A 16,635-nucleotide genomic window follows, 5' to 3' on the forward strand; every position below is an offset into this window, starting at 1 on the left:
CCCGAGCGGAACAGTGGAAGGACGGAAGTATGCAAACATTTTTAGGTGAAGTCGCCCACCCATCCCCCTCCTGCGCTTCGCTTGACAAATGACCACGCTGAGCGGCAAGCTTATCCCACAGGTGTAGAGAAGTTATTTGAGGAATGCGGACTATTTTCTAAAAATGAAAGCACATTTTATTGAAAACGCGCTAAATAAATTGAGCGTAAAAGCAATGCTGACATTCACAGCAACTCGGTTTCTGTGTTTGTAAAACATTTGCCAACAGGCTTAGTGCATATAGTGGGCAACTAAACATTGCCCGCATATAGTGGGCAACTAAACATTGCCCGCTGCATCGCCGCTGTTCTTGCCGTGCATATGAGCGTAAGCACAAAAGAATGCAGCGGGGGGGGGGGGGGCTTGTCCTCTACTACGCTGCAAGAAGTTTCTCATATTGTTCCTGCCCACGATCTCACACGAACCGCGTACACTGAAGCGTTTCTTCGGAGCTGCGCATTAGTACAGCGCGCGCTCTGCGATTCATTGTTTCACAGACGTGGTCAGCGTCGCACGAGCCACTACCCTCGAACAACGAGGTCCAAATTAAATCAGTAAACAGTCAACGTTTACCCGAAAGAAAACGCTATCTGAAGTGGATTTATAAAGCACCGGGTCTACTCTGAGAGGCGTATGTCGCTTATGTCATCGGTTTCAGATTTTCTACAAATTAAGAGAATTAGGCTAAATATTCCAAATCAATTTAGAAATGTTTATACACATCAGTGTCGGGGAAAGTCGTGTGGATTTTTACCATCCCTCGCTGAAAATACAATATGCAAAAATATCCAAACACAAAAAATGGACATTCATCCTATACAACACATGAATTTGCTATTCTACTTAACCTCCGTAGCTCAGGGCGACTGCATCACGGCCTGAGTTGCGTTAAAGCCCCTCTGACTGTGTTCCTTTATTCATCCGAGCGACAAACGCGCAGAGGGCCCACATCTTTACCGACGGACCCCTATCTAAAGTAGAGGAACTCTATTAGAGAACTCCATGAGAGAACTCCATGAGAGAACTCCATTAGAGAACTCCATTAGAGAACTCCATGAGAGAACTCCATTAGAGAACTCCATGAGAGAACTCCATGAGAGAACTCCATTAGAGAACTCTATTAGAGAACTCCATTAGAGAACTCCATTAGAGAACTCCATGAGAGAACTCCATGAGAGAACTCCATTAGAGAACTCATCTACACATCTCAGGCTGTGGTTCAGAGCGGCTATCAGAGACGCTGACGGCGGATAAATCTGCACCGCGACACCTGAGCCCAAACTACCTCCTCTCTGAGTGTGTGTGTGTGTGTGTGTGTGTGTGTGTGTGTGAGTGTGTGTGTGTGTGTGTGAGTGTGTGTGTGTGTGAGTGTGTGTGTGTGTGTGTGTGTGTGTGTGAGTGTGTGAGTGTGTGAGTGTGTGTGTGTGTGTGTGTGTGTGTGTGATATTGGCTGTTGTATGGGTGTACACACTGTGTGTGTGTGTGTGAGTGTGTGTGTGTGTGTGTGATATTGGCTGTTGTATGGGTGTACACACTGTGTGTGTGTGTGTGTGTGTGTGTGTGTGCATGTGATATTGGCTGCTGTATGGGTGTACACACTGTGTATGTGTGTGTGTGTGTGCGTGTGCGTGTGTGTGTATGTGTGCGTGTGCGTGTGTGTGATAATGTCTGTCACATGGGTTACACACTGTGTGTTTGTGAGTGTGTTTGTGTGTGTGTGTGTATGTGTGCGTGTGCGTGTATGTGTGCGTGTGCGTGTGTGTGATAATGTCTGTCACATGGGTTACACACTGTGTGTGTGAGTGTGTTTGTGTGTGTGTGTGTGTGATCATGTCTGTCACATGGGTTACACACTGTGTTTGTGAGTGTGTTTGTGTTTGTGTGTGTGTGTGTGTGTGTGATCATGTCTGTCACATGGGTTACACACTGTGTGTGTGTGTGTGTGTGTGATCATGTCTGTCACATGGGTTACACACTGTGTTTGTGAGTGTGTTTGTGTGATCATGTCTGTCACATGGGTTACACACTGTGTTTGTGTGTGTGTGTGTGTGATCATGTCTGTCACATGGGTTACACACTGTGTTTGTGAGTGTGTTTGTGTTTGTGTGTGTGTGTGTGTGTGTGTGTGTGATCATGTCTGTCACATGGGTTACACACTGTGTGTTTGTGAGTGTGTGTGTGTGATCATGTCTGTCACATGGGTTACACACTGTGTTTGTGTGTGTGTGTGTGTGTGATCATGTCTGTCACATGGGTTACACACTGTGTTTGTGAGTGTGTTTGTGTTTGTGTGTGTGTGTGTGTGTGTGTGATCATGTCTGTCACATGGGTTACACACTGTGTGTTTGTGAGTGTGTGTGTGTGATCATGTCTGTCACATGGGTTACACACTGTGTGTTTGTGACAGCTGCATTAATGTAGGTTGTTGGGGGCGGGGTGGATCTGAATGATGCAATTCATGCCAACCATTACCACCATCACCTCCTCTCCCTTTCACATTACCACCATCACCTCCTCTCCCTTTCACATTACCACTGTCACCTCATCTCCCTTTCACATGACCACCATCACCTCCTCTCCCTTTCACATTACCACCATCACCTCCTCTCCCTTTCACATTACCACCATCACCTCCTCTCCCTTTCACATGACCACTCTCCCCTCCTCTCCCTTTCACATGACCACTCTCCCCTCCTCTCCCTTTCACCTCCTCTCCCTTTCACATTACCACTATCACCTCCTCTCCCTTTCACATTACCACTCTCCCCTCCTCTCCCTTTCACCTCCTCTCCCTTTCACATTACCACCACCACCTCCTCTCCCTTTCACATGACCACCACCACCTCCTCTCCCTTTCACATGACCACCATCACCTCCTCTCCCTTTCACATGACCACCATCACCTCCTCTCCCTTTCACATGACCACCATCACCTCCTCTCCCTTTCACATGACCACTCTCCCCTCCTCTCCCTTTCACATGACCACTCTCCCCTCCTCTCCCTTTCACCTCCTCTCCCTTTCACATTACCACTATCACCTCCTCTCCCTTTCACATTACCACTCTCCCCTCCTCTCCCTTTCACCTCCTCTCCCTTTCACATTACCACCATCACCTCCTCTCCCTTTCAGTGAGCCTGACACACACTCACTGCCAGACAATCCCCCGGGATGAGAAGGTCTTTATTGGGGCGGCCTGTAGCCTAGTGGTTAAGGTGCATGACTGGGACACGCAAGTACGGTGGTGCAATCCCCGGTGTAGCCACAATAAGCCGTTGGGCCCTTGAGCAAGGCCCTTAACCCTGCATTGCTCCAGGGGAGGATTGTCTCCTGCTTAGTCGAGTCAACGGTAAGTCGCTCTGGACAAATGCCATTAATGTAATATAATGTAATGTAATTGCTCAAAGGCCTTCTGACAGCTTTCATGTGCTTCTACATCTTGTAAAAAATGAACAGAAGCTGGTGAACACGTGGAGCCTTATTTTGGGCCGTACCTGGTTAGAGGGTCATTTTACACCACAGAGGAGTGTTGGCTGCTCCCACTCCGTCCGGATTCCAGCTGAACAGTGTGATATACATTTTAATTTAACCCTTTTAGGTGTGAGATCATAACATAAATATGATGTGATAAGAATGTTCTTACAATGACTGAACATTTGTAATGCTGATGTAGCTACTAGTATCGTAAAATGAAGTTCTAGAACATTGACTTTGGAAAAAAACCCTACATTTAAAAGGGTTCAGGTGTGAGATCACAAATATGTGTTTAGAATGTTCTTAACTAGACGTTCTGTTGCTGACGCAACAATGATGCCGCTGGTAATTTAAGAGAGCGGAGTTCTAGAACACTGACTTGGAATGTTGAAAAAGCATTTTTTGACGGACAACATTGAGTGTAATAAAAGAGCGTACGTGACTGCCATTTAAGGAACTGGCAAGGCAAATTAAATAAAAAAACATGCATGGAAAGCTGACATATGTGCAGCCGAATGCCTTGTACGTCACTGGGGCAAGTGGCTGGCAGTCGCACCCCTATTTATTTGAATTATTTTAGCACATGTTCCCTGCGCACTGTGTAGAACACACAGAGCTTGTATTTAAACTTTGGACAACACTGCAGCCTCATTTTTTAAATTACAGCTCGGACAAATTATCGAGCTACTAATGGGTACGTCTGACGCACGGCTCAAATATAAGCTTGACAGGTGGTATGTTTGGCTTTGCGGACTATCTTTCTCTTAAGACAGCAAACCGTCACACACGCATATTTCCACAGGGCTCTGGGCTAACATGGAAAAAGCGCTAAATTTCCCCGTGAAGCGGCACCTCTGGCGTCACAACGGGAGCTGCGTCTCCGCTGCGCGAGCGCTGGTGATAGCGCGCGGAACCGGGGAGTTCTGATGCGACGGGAGGAAACGCTGCCCAGAAAGCAACGACAGCATAACTGACCCGCTGCCAATTTTACTCCCGGAGAAGCCTGCTCTCCAGTCCGCTGTTTTTCTTGGATATAGAAACCTTTTCTCTCCCCTCTAGAAAGCCTGGCAGCGGTCTAATACTAGGCTATATGTCACTCCAGTGTTGTGACACACGCCATCCCTCTCGCGCTCTCAGCAGGTTGGATTGGGTGAATCTGAATGATACTTTAATAGAATTATACATATGAGCTCACATTTTATAGCACACGTCCAGTAACACCGAATCTATGCATTACATATAGGCTACAATTAGCATTATTTGGATTTTAGGAGTCGCGTACACTGTTTAAAATAGTTAAAAGCTTCAAACCTAAACAACTGTCGTGTAAATCGCAACCTACACATGTAGGTTTTTACACAAGTTAAGTTTATAGCAAGTATCGAGAGAGAACTTTCACTACGGACACGCCTCTCAACCTTGGACGTGGATGTCTGTGCCTGTGATTGGTCGGGAACCACGAATGACAACACCTGCTTAACTCCTTCATCAAAAATGACACCAGAGCTCCAGGAAATATAGGCAGCATCCACCCAGCTTCAACGCTCACTCATGAGCGCTACCCACAGCAGCGATTACAGCACCGGTGCCATATTCAACCGAGACAACCGGCGTGCTAAAATAGGGAAAAAATAACAGTCATCCGTTGACATTCTAGATTAGATTAGATATCATTGATGCCAGCGATGTTGGTGAAATTTGCAACAGCGCTGTTGGTGCTTTCAGTTTTTGAGCAAGTAGTAGGCACGGATATGATTGATTTTCACGAAAACCCGCAAGAGAAACCGTCAAACCAGAAAGGACGCCTTTCCTTACAGAACACAGGTATGTGAACGGACAAGACAGTCGGAAGACGATAGACTCCGGAGCCGGGCATTGCTGATCACTTCACGGAACGCTGCTGCTTGCTGATGAAATCGGCAACCGCAAGCCACACAGCCTACTGTATGCACGTGCTCTGTAGGACGGATGGGGGGCTGTGGGGGGCTCGCGGAGTAACACTCTATTTTGCCTGTCCACTCTTTAAATCGCTACTTCGTTTCACATATGTGTGGGAATGTGGACGCAGCGCGTCTTGTAGACGGCATTACCTTTTCCGATTAAGAAGAAAGTCGATACCTTGTAAATACACGCGGAGAGAAATCCTATATCTTAGTAAACTATTAATAGAACGGCGCAAGGTAGGCTAGGTAATGTATACGGCCAGACTTCTTAAAGCTGTGTGCGTGTGTTTATTCCTTTAGGTTAATTTTTTTCAAGATATTGCAAATGTTATAGCCTGTGTGCTGTGTGGGTGAAAGTTAGCCTGTATGTGACCGTCGTCTATATATCATACCATGCAGACATGCAATTGTCTATGGTGTGAAACGTCATTAGAATTCATTTTAAATATATACATTGGAAAAAATGAAAACCAGTGGGATTAATACTAAACTGGAACGGTGGCCTAATTGTGACAGTGTATTTGACATTTCTTGGAAACGGGTGCAACAATTAGCAAACTTTCATGGTAAATTGTTCTGCGGAAGGTTAGCACGTAGTTGTCGATATAAGTAGCCGAATGCAGAATGATGCAATATCTCTGTGGAATACTGGCGAGGTGAGAGGATTTGGGTCGTCATCTGTGGGCTACAGAGGTCCCATTTTGGTCTCACGTTGAATCCCTAAACCACTGAAAAAAATAAGTAATGAATAGGCTAAATGAATGAATACATTTAATACAAAATGCATACTTGTGTGAACCTTAAACTCAAGTCAAACCTTGGCACACAACGACGCACGCTAAAACAACGGTCGCTCTGAATTCTCACGGCAGAAATAAGGAGGCCGTTGGAACGCGGATTCACACAGTGGAATCACTCAGCCCGGTCACACCGCTGTGAAATTCAATGCACGCTGCGGCCGGCTCGTGCGATCCAAGCACATTCCCGCACAAATGCCAACACGAGCGCCGCGGCCAGCAAGCGCCTCGCTTTCCCCGAGAGCGCGCGAAGTGAAGTTCGACCCTGCCTTGTCACAGGAGCGCTTTCTCCCGTCTTAAATCAAACGATCACAATAGCTGTCGGTTTGCCCTAGGTCGTGAGGCTAGTGGGCTATACTATTATTATGGGTATACGAACTTAAATTCACAGATTAATACGTTACGAGGGCTTGGACTTAAGAGAGACGTTGGATCTCCGAATTTATAAGAAATGAACCGGTTATTAGGAACGCCGGTTCACACAGGGAAGTGAACGGTACGTCTATTTAAAATGATTGCTTTGGTTTGATCATTCATTAATTCATTCATTTTTTAATTCATTCATTTCCTCAAAGTAAGGACATTATGTGGAACGGAATATTACTTAAAAAACCAGACCGCTTCGTCTGCTCAAAGTTCCCATAATGTAATGGGTTAATCGTACACTCCCGTCACCTCAGAGATGGCTTAACCAGCCCATTCATGCTGCGCGCGGTCCATCCACCGCGTAGCTAGAATTCGCTGGGATTGCGCTAATTGGATACGTTAGGACGTTCCGAGATGAAATGTTGGTGGCCGGGCTCGCTGCTGTAAGTGCTGTGCCAGCCTTTAGGCACAATTCCGTTCTTGATAATCTCTTTCCACATCTAGGCCGAACTACTTCCATTTTCTCGCTATTGTAAAATACTTTAAATTCCAAGTCGTTACATATTCCACTAACGGGATAATGTCATCAAAACAGGTCCTTTCTGTCTTATTTCTGGCTCAAGACGGATAACTTGTCTACAAACAGTAAACTAACCCCTGGCAACATTGCTGAAACCACCTACCAGGAAAAATGGAAAGTATTTAGGCGGCCCTAGCGTTCTGGAACATGTGCTCCGGTCAGACCGTAAATCTGTAACTAACGGGTTACTCTGCTTTCACCCTGGAGATATTTATTTTTACGTTGTCGTTTTGGCATGAGCGGTAACAGGGTCGCGAGAATTTAAGAGAAATCTGTCGTGTGCACGCGCCCACCCCCCGTCACTTGTGTAAACGCGGAGCAGATGGCATTTCGCCTCGCGACTGCGGCTGCACCCACCACGCGCTTAAAATCCAGAGTTAAAAATAGACGCCAGGAGCGAAAGGGGCACCCCGAAGGTGCGCGAGCCTCCTCGCCTCAAACCGCCACCCCCCCCCCACCACCACCACCACACACCCCCAGTCCAACACCTCTGGCCTCATTTCGTGGAACACAGTCATATATCAAGTTCGTGTGTTGGCTGTTAATCTATTCTCTGCAATTTCACTTTGTAAGGCACATAACGCGGTGACCCCGACAGGCTCCATATGCACGGAACACATACTTCAATGATTTAAAACGTTCCAGCCCAGTGTTAAGAGGAAGGAGAGAGTGAGGGAGCCTGGAGGCACGTGACACCACTGACTGGGGATGGCAGATAGTATTTGATCAGACATTTGCAAAAAAAAAAGAAAAAGAAGAAAAAAAACACACCCAGAAAAAAACCTGTTGATTATGTAAGAACATATTCCCTTCCTATTCCTCCCACCTGCAATGCACCACTGTGTTCCAGTGAAGGGCATTGCAGTGCAGGGGTGTTCCAGTGCAGGATATTGCAGTGCAGGGAGAGTTGTTCCAGTGTGGGGCATTGTAGTGTGTGTGGTGTGGGGGGGTGTGTTCCAGTTCCAGTGTGGGGCATTGCAGTGTGTGTGTGTGGGGGGGTGTATTCCAGTGTGGGGCATTGCAGTGTGTGTGTGTGTGTGTGTGGGGGGGGGGGGGTTCTAGTGCAGGGCATTGCAGTGGGGGGGTGTTGCAGTGGGGGGGGGGGGGGGGTCTAGTGCAGGGCATTGCAGTGGGGGGGGGGGTCTAGTGCAGGGCATTGCAGTGGAGGGGTGTTGCAGTGGGGGGGGGGTCTAGTGCAGGGCATTGCAGTGGGGGGGGTGTTGCAGTGGGGGGGGGGTCTAGTGCAGGGCATTGCAGTGGGGGGGGTGTTGCAGTGGGGGGGGGGTCTAGTGCAGGGCATTGCAGTGGGGGGGGGGTTGCAGTGGGGGGGGGGTATTGCAGTTGAGTTTTGTCGCAGAGACACTCAGCGCCCCCTCGCTGTGTTTGATCCCGTGTCCCGTGATCATCGCCCGCTGCCCCGTATATGTCCGCCGTCCCAGATTCCTCTGCTGCATAACTGACCTTTTTCTGCCAGTCAGCCTGAACAGCAGCACGCTCACACACAGCCGTTTCACCACGACACTCTCTGGCCTGACTCCCTAGAGCCGTGGTACCCAACCCCGTCCCCGAACCTACCGTCCTGCAGCTCGTCATTTCAACCCTAATCTGACACACCTGTAGCCCACGGTGCTGGACATGACTGGGACCCAGAAGGTTGGTGGTTCGAGCCCCAGCGTACCGACACATCGCCATGAAGCGGCTCACTTGTTTAGTTTAAACTGCAATTACATGAGGGTCGCTCCAGCAGTGCCCCCGCATGGCAAGCACTTTGTCACGAGACGCTAGGCAGCCGTTTCTGGCAGAGGGGGGTCCGTGCATCTGGCCCGTTTCAGGACTGTTGCGACAGCAGATAGAGTAATCCACAGTCGCCCACATCATAATCTGGGTCAATTACAGCACAAGCGAGGTGGTCATTAAATCATCAGAGCTATACAGCCACTTCTGTGAGCCAGATTCTAATGGAGATCTTAGTGTTGAGCCAGAGACACCTAGGACGGAGGTGTTCTGTAGTCGTAATGAAAGCCTGTAGCAGGGATCAGGAACTCACGGTCCTTCAGGGCTGAGAACTGGTTGGATGGTTTTTCACGGTCCTTTTACCTGGGAATCAGTCCGTGACAGTCTGGCCAATCAGTAGCCGTAGTTATCTGGGAGAGAAGAAGGCTGGATTTGGATTTGAAGTTGATGATGCCTGGCCTAAACTCACTGGAAAACATCATGACTGATTTACGGGTCACTACCCAAACTGATCACAGCCTTGGGCAACATGGCAGAACACAGTATTCTGGAGGCTAGTGGCTTAGGTACGTGACTGGGACTGGGTTGTTGGTTCAAGCCCCAGTGTAGCCACAATATCAAGATCCATAAAGCTGTTGGGCCCTCAAGCAAGGCCCCTAAGCCTGCATTGCTGCAGGGGAGGACTGTAGCCGACTATTAGTCTCTTTGGATGAAAGCATCAGCTATGTAATGTAATGTAATGTAATGCTTGAAGCGGAACACTATTTGCATAATGTTCTTTATCGAGAAAAAAGGAAAGTGTGCAGTTTGAAGAAAAAACAAAACAATTTGGGGAATGTTCTTTATCGCGCAGAGGCAGAGTTTGGTTTCAGAGAGAGAGGGACAGGTGGAGGGGCTGGGATGCTGTTGTTCTTTATCGCGCAGAGGCAGAGTTTGGTTTCAGAGAGAGAGGGACAGGTGGAGGGGCTGGGATGCTGTTGTTCTTTATCGCGCAGAGGCAGAGTTTGGTTTCAGAGAGAGAGGGACATGTAGAGGGGCTGGGACGCTGTCGTCCCGCAGTGGGAAAGAGCGTGAGCCGTAGACAGCGCCGTGTTCCTGCGCACGTAACAGAGACACGCCTCCCTACCGCCTCCCTCCCTCCCTCTGTGGCTGCAGCGGAGATCCAGCACTGCCTGGTGAGCGCGGGGGACGTGGGCTGTGGAGTGTTCGAGTGCTTCGAGAACAACTCCTGCCAGATCCAGGGCCTGCAGGAGATCTGCCTGACCTTCCTGCACAACGCCGGGAAGTTCGACTCGCAGGTACGACACACACCCCGCAGGTACGACACACACCCCCCAGGTACGACACCCACCCCCTGCCCAGGTACGACACACACCCCCTGCCCAGGTACGACACACACACACCCCCTGCCCAGGTACGACACACACCCCCCAGGTACGACACACGCCCCCCCAGGTACGACACACACCCCCCAGGTACGACACGCGCCCCCTGCCCAGGTACGACACGCGCCCCCTGCCCAGGTACGACACACACCCCCCGCCCAGGTACGACACACACCCCCCCAGGTACGACACACACCCCCCAGGTACGACACGCGCCCCCTGCCCAGGTACGACACGCGCCCCCCAGGTACGACACGCGCCCCCTGCCCAGGTACGACACACACCCCCCAGGTACGACACACACCCCCTGCCCAGGTACGACACACACCCCCCAGGTACGACACGCGCCCCCTGCCCAGGTACGACACACACCCCCCAGGTACGACACACACCCCCTGCCCAGGTACGACACACACCCACCCCCTGCCCAGGTACAACACACACCCACCCCCTGCCCAGGTACGACACACACCCCCCAGGTACGACACACACCCCGCGGGTACGACACACACCCCCTGCCCAGGTACGACACACACCCCCCAGGTACGACACACACCCCCCAGGTACGACACACACCCCCCAGGTACGACACACACCCCCCAGGTACGACACGCGCCCCCTGCCCAGGTACGACACACACCCCCCAGGTACGACACACACAACCCCCTGCCCAGGTACGACACACACCCCCCAGGTACGACACACACCCCCCAGGTACGACACACACACCCCCTGCCCAGGTACGACACACACACACCCCCTGCCCAGGTACGACACACACCCCCCAGGTACAACACACACCCCCCAGGTACGACACACGCCCCCCAGGTACGACACGCACCCCCAAGGTACGACACACACACACCCCCTGCCCAGGTACGACACACACCCCCCAGGTACGACACACGCCCCCCCAGGTACGACACACGCCCCCCCAGGTACGACACACACCCCCTGCCCAGGTACGACACGCGCCCCCTGCCCAGGTACGACACACACCCCCCCGCCCAGGTACGACACACACCCCCCAGGTACGACACACACCCCCTGCCCAGGTACGACACACACCCCCCAGGTACGACACGCGCCCCCTGCCCAGGTACGACACACACCCCCCAGGTACGACACACACCCCCTGCCCAGGTACGACACACACCCACCCCCTGCCCAGGTACGACACACACCCACCCCCTGCCCAGGTACAACACACACCCCCCAGGTACGACACACACCCCGCGGGTACGACACGCACCCCCAAGGTACGACACACACACACCCCCTGCCCAGGTACGACACACACCCCCCAGGTACGACACACACCCCGCGGGTACGACACACACCCCCCAGGTACGACACGCGCCCCCTGCCCAGGTACGACACACACCCCCCGCCCAGGTACGACACACACCCCCCAGGTACGACACACACCCCCTGCCCAGGTACGACACACACCCCCCAGGTACGACACGCGCCCCCTGCCCAGGTACGACACACACCCCCCAGGTACGACACACACCCCCTGCCCAGGTACGACACACACCCACCCCCTGCCCAGGTACAACACACACCCACCCCCTGCCCAGGTACGACACACCCCCCCGAGGTACGACACACACCCCCCAGGTACGACACACACCCCCTCCTGATCCCAAGAGTCAAGAGTATTTCTAACAGCGTACGGGACACACCCCCCTCGCAGGTATGCGACACACACCCCCCCCCCCCCCCCGGGGTGACTGCAGCAGGTCTGGCAGGGCCCTGCCCGGGGGGAGGGGGGGGTGTCTGGTGGAACAGGCCGACTCCGCCGAGGGCAGCACAGAGCGGCACTGTGCGGCTGCCAGAGACAGGGGAGCCCACCGATTGGTCGCGGTGCGCCACTCCAAGCCAACATCATTGGTCAAGACCAACGGGCTTCAGCTGCCACGTGTGCGCGGTCCCCCCGGGGCGGACGCGCAGTCTCTCCGGGGCGGACGCGCGGCGGGAGGCAGTGCAGACGGTGACGGTGCGGATGTAAAAATAACGATGATGAAATAAAAAAAAGAAAAAAAAGAAAGTATTTCTCGGTGTGAACGGCTGCCGAGTGCTCTCCGAGTTTCCCGGGGAGTCTTAAGACGGTGCAAGGGGCCCGGCCTGCAGCCTAGTGCCGGAGGCAAGGCCGGTGTTTGAGCCCTAATTAAGCCTCAATAAGATCTGTGCAGCTGTTAGGCCCTTGAGCAAGGCCCTTAACCCCACGTTGCTTAGTCCTGCTTAGCTTTGGATAAAAGTGTCAGCTAAATAACTGTAATGTAATGTAATTGTAACGTGTGTCTCCGTTTCCCGTAGAGTCGGTCTCTGCGTCTCCGCGTCTCTCCGTGTTTGGGGTTTTCCCCCTTCAGTTCTGAAGATGGATGTGTGTGTGTTTGGCCCGGACAGGGGAAGTCCTTCATCAAAGACGCGCTCAAGTGCATGGCCCACGGCCTGCGGCACAAGTTCAGCTGCATCAGCCGAAAGTGTCTGGCCGTGAAGGACATGGTGTTCCAGCTGCAGCGCGAGTGCTACGTCAAACACAACCTGTGCGCCGCCGCCGAGGAGAACGTCAACGTGATGGTGGAGATGATCCACTTCCAGGACCTGTTCCCCAAGGGGTGAGCACTGCGTTACATTACATTACACTGCGTTACGTTACATTACATTACGTTATGTTACACTACACTACGTTACATTACATTACACTACGTTACATTACGTTACATTACACTGCGTTACGTTATGTTACACTACACTACGTTACGTTACATTACATTACATTACACTACGTTACATTACGTTACATTACACTGCGTTACGTTATGTTACACTACACTACGTTACGTTACATTACACTGCGTTACATTACATTACATTACATTACATTACGTTACATTATGGGCATTTACATTACATTACATTACGTTACATTACATTACATTACGTTACATTATGGGCATTTACATTACATTACATTACGTTACATTACATTACATTACATTACGTTACATTATGGGCATTTACATTACATTACATTACGGGCATTTACATTACATTACATTGCGTTACATCATGCTGCGTTACAGGCATTTAGCAGAAGCTCTTATCCAGAGCGACGTACAATGAAGTGCAAATCGAACGCAGGGACGAGTGTGAAGAGGACCCGAGAGGACAGTACGGTTCCGAGTCCTAGTGTGACCACACAGATATAATCAGAACCCTTGAAGAGTACAATCAACCTGCAAACTAGCATACCACAGTTGGCAGCTAGAATTCCCCTGAGGACACCAATAAAATACAAGACAACAATATCTCTATATAAGTGCTATGATAATCTGGGGTTTGGAGCACTGCCCCAAAACCCAGGGTCCTTTGGCTGGTCTCCACAGCAGAGGGGTGAGAAACTCCAGCACGGGAGGGGCCGGGTGGTTCTGGGTTCAGCAGCCAGCCATGGCCTTGAGAGGCGGCTGTGTGGACTCTTTCACCAATGAGAGACTTAAATTCATCACTGGAGCTGAAACACACCAAAAACCAGCAGACACCGCGGCCCTCCAGGACTGGAGTTTCACAACCCTGCTATTGCGGAATCCCTTTCAGTTCTTTACGGAACCCCGCTATCACAGGTGTGAAGTGTGAAGGATCCCAGACATTTTGTCTGACAGAGAGACCTTTGAACTAGGCAGGGTTCTCGTATAGACATTTTTGGAAACATTTTCTCTGAGACTGTACCTTCTCATTCCAACAAGAGCTCTCAAAGCATTGCCCCCCCACCCCCCCCCCCCCCACCCCACTCCCACTCCACAAAGAAAATCCATCCAATAAAGAACTGATATCAAGCACCAGGCCAACCCGTGGTGCGTGTTCCAACACGCTAGATCGAGCAGTCTGAAACACAGCCCTTCCAACACCTCTATTCATCAGAATGGGTGGATTAGATGTACCTTTGGCGTGACATTGATTAAGCCCTGATCCACCCGGGCTTGCACGCTATTGCACACCGCAGAGACGGAGACCGCTGAGCCGCCGAGCCCATCGGGTTTCACCGCGCGCATCGCTAACGACGGGGTGCCAACACGCCAGGCCGAGGCAGCGCTGAGGCGGTGAGAAAAACAACAGCCAGTTAAAAAGCCCGGAGACAGTCTGTGTCTAGCAGTGCTGAGGCGATGAGGAAAACAACGCCAGCTAAACCACTCAGAGACATTCTGAATAAAGCAGCGCTGAGGCGATGAGAAAAACAACGGCAGCTGAAACACCCAGAGACATTCAGAATTTGGCACAGCTGTGCGAGAGAGAGGGAGAGGAGGAGGAGGTGGGAGTGCTGGGACATGTTGCAGGTTAATGGGCTTTATGTAACAGAAGGTTTTGTGGAGAGCTGTGTCCTGATTTGCTCAAGATGTACGGGATGATGTATATAACGGCACCCAGCCATAGACTGTGTGTTAAAAGTGACTATCTATGGGCTAGTGAAAAGCGTTTGAAACTGTGAAACTTCAGAGTCCTGATTGGCTGTGGGTCTGTGATTCTGATTGGCTGAGTGTCTGTCATTTTAATTAGCCGTGTGTCTGAGGTTCTGTTTGGCTGTATGTTTGTGATTCTGATTGGCCATGTCTGTAGCTCTGACAGCGTGTCTGTAGCTCTAACAGCATGTCTGTAGCTCTAATGTAACAGTGTGTCTGTAGCTCTGACAGTATGTCTGTAGCTCTAACAGTGTGTCTGTAGCTCTAACAGTGTGTCTGTGGCTCTAACAGTGTGTCTGTAGCTCTGACAGCATGTCTGTAGCTCTAACAGTGTGTCTGTAGCTCTAATGTAACATTGTGTCTGTAGCTCTGACTGTGTGTCTGTAGCTCTGACAGCATGTCTGTAGCTCTAACAGTGTGTCTGTAGCTCTAATGTAACAGTGTGTCTGTAGCTCTGACTGTGTGTCTGTAGCTCTAACGGCGTGTCTGTAGCTCTAACAGTATGTCTGTAGCTCTGACAGTGTGTCTGTAGCTCTAACAGCATGTCTTTAGCTCGAATGTAACAGTATGTCTGTAGCTCTACCACCGTGTCTGTGGCTCTAACAGTGTGTCTGTAGCTCTAACAGCGTGTCTGTAGCTCTACCACCGTGTCTGTGGCTCTAACAGTGTGTCTGTGGCTCTAACAGTGTGTCTGTAGCTCTGACAGTGTGTCTGTAGCTCTAACAGTATGTCTGTAGCTCTGACAGTGTGTCTGTAGCTCTAACAGCATGTCTTTAGCTCTAATGTAACAGTGTGTCTGTAGCTCTGACAGCGTCTGTAGCTCTAACGGTGTGTCTGTAGCTCAGACAGTGTGTCTGTAGCTCTGACAGTGTCTGTAGCTCTGACGGTGTGTCTGTAGCTCTGACAGTGTGTTTGTAGCTCTGACAGTGTCTGTAGCTCAGACAGTGTGTCTGTAGCTCTGACAGTGTCTGTAGCTCTGACAGTGTGTCTGTAGCTCAGACAGTGTGTCTGTAGCTCTGACAGTGTCTGTAGCTCTGACGGTGTGTCTGTAGCTCTGACAGTGTCTGTAGCTCTGACAGTGTCTGTGCCCGCAGGCCGTACGTGGAGCTGGTGAACACGCTGCTGGCTGTGGGGAGGGGCTGAAGGAGGCGCTGGGCCGGAGCGTGAGGCTGCAGTGTGAGCAGAACTGGGGGGGCGCTCTGCGAGACCCTGAGCTTCTGCTCCCCCCTGCCCCCCCCGCCCCGCGCCCGACCGTCGCCACGGCGCCCCGCTGCCCCCCCCACCCCGGAACCCCGCGGCCCGGGCCCCGGGGGGACAAGGACAAGCCCGGGAAGAGCCCCCCCCACAGGGGACGCAGCGTGGGCCCCCCGCCGCGCAGGAGCCGCAGAGGAGGACCCCGAAACCAGCGACATCCGGAGGTGAAAGGGTGGAGCCCCCCCATCCCGACAGGACCCCCCCCCCCACCCGGCAGACTGCCTCTCTACCCCCCCCGCTGACTGACACACAGCCCAGCCCGACAGACAGACAGACAGACAGACAGAGAGACAGAGAGACAGACAGACAGAGAAGAACAGAAGGACAACCTCCCCCCCAAAACCCGTACAAACACCCCCACCCACCCCACAAATTCCACTCTCCACAATCATTCCAACACTCAAACAATAACGTGCAGGGTATGTGTGGTGTAGCACAGTTTTGTTACTCAATGGCCAGATTGTCTGATGTTGTTGTTCTTATTGTTGTTATATTATGATTATGATTATTATTATTATTATTGCTATTATTATTATGACAACTGTTAGATTTTTATGCTGAAAATAACATGTCTCAGAACTCCCAATAATTGATTGATTGC

At 51.3% G+C, this 16,635-nt stretch overlaps 1 protein-coding gene across 1 annotated transcript; it reads left to right on the top strand.

Annotated features, from left to right (window-relative positions):
* The first annotated feature begins 5,079 nt into the window (after positions 1–5,079).
* stc2a (stanniocalcin 2a) lies at positions 5,080–16,008 on the top strand. Its single transcript, XM_061236434.1, has 4 exons — positions 5,080–5,336; positions 10,088–10,230; positions 12,730–12,941; positions 15,875–16,008. The coding sequence occupies exons 1-4, from the start codon at positions 5,189–5,191 to the stop codon at positions 15,921–15,923; spliced, it is 552 nt and encodes a 183-aa protein (XP_061092418.1). The 5' UTR covers positions 5,080–5,188; the 3' UTR covers positions 15,924–16,008.
* The last annotated feature ends 627 nt before the right edge of the window (positions 16,009–16,635 follow it).

This window comes from Conger conger, chromosome 3 (genome assembly GCF_963514075.1).
Source record: "Conger conger chromosome 3, fConCon1.1, whole genome shotgun sequence".
Lineage (NCBI taxonomy): Eukaryota > Metazoa > Chordata > Actinopteri > Anguilliformes > Congridae > Conger > Conger conger.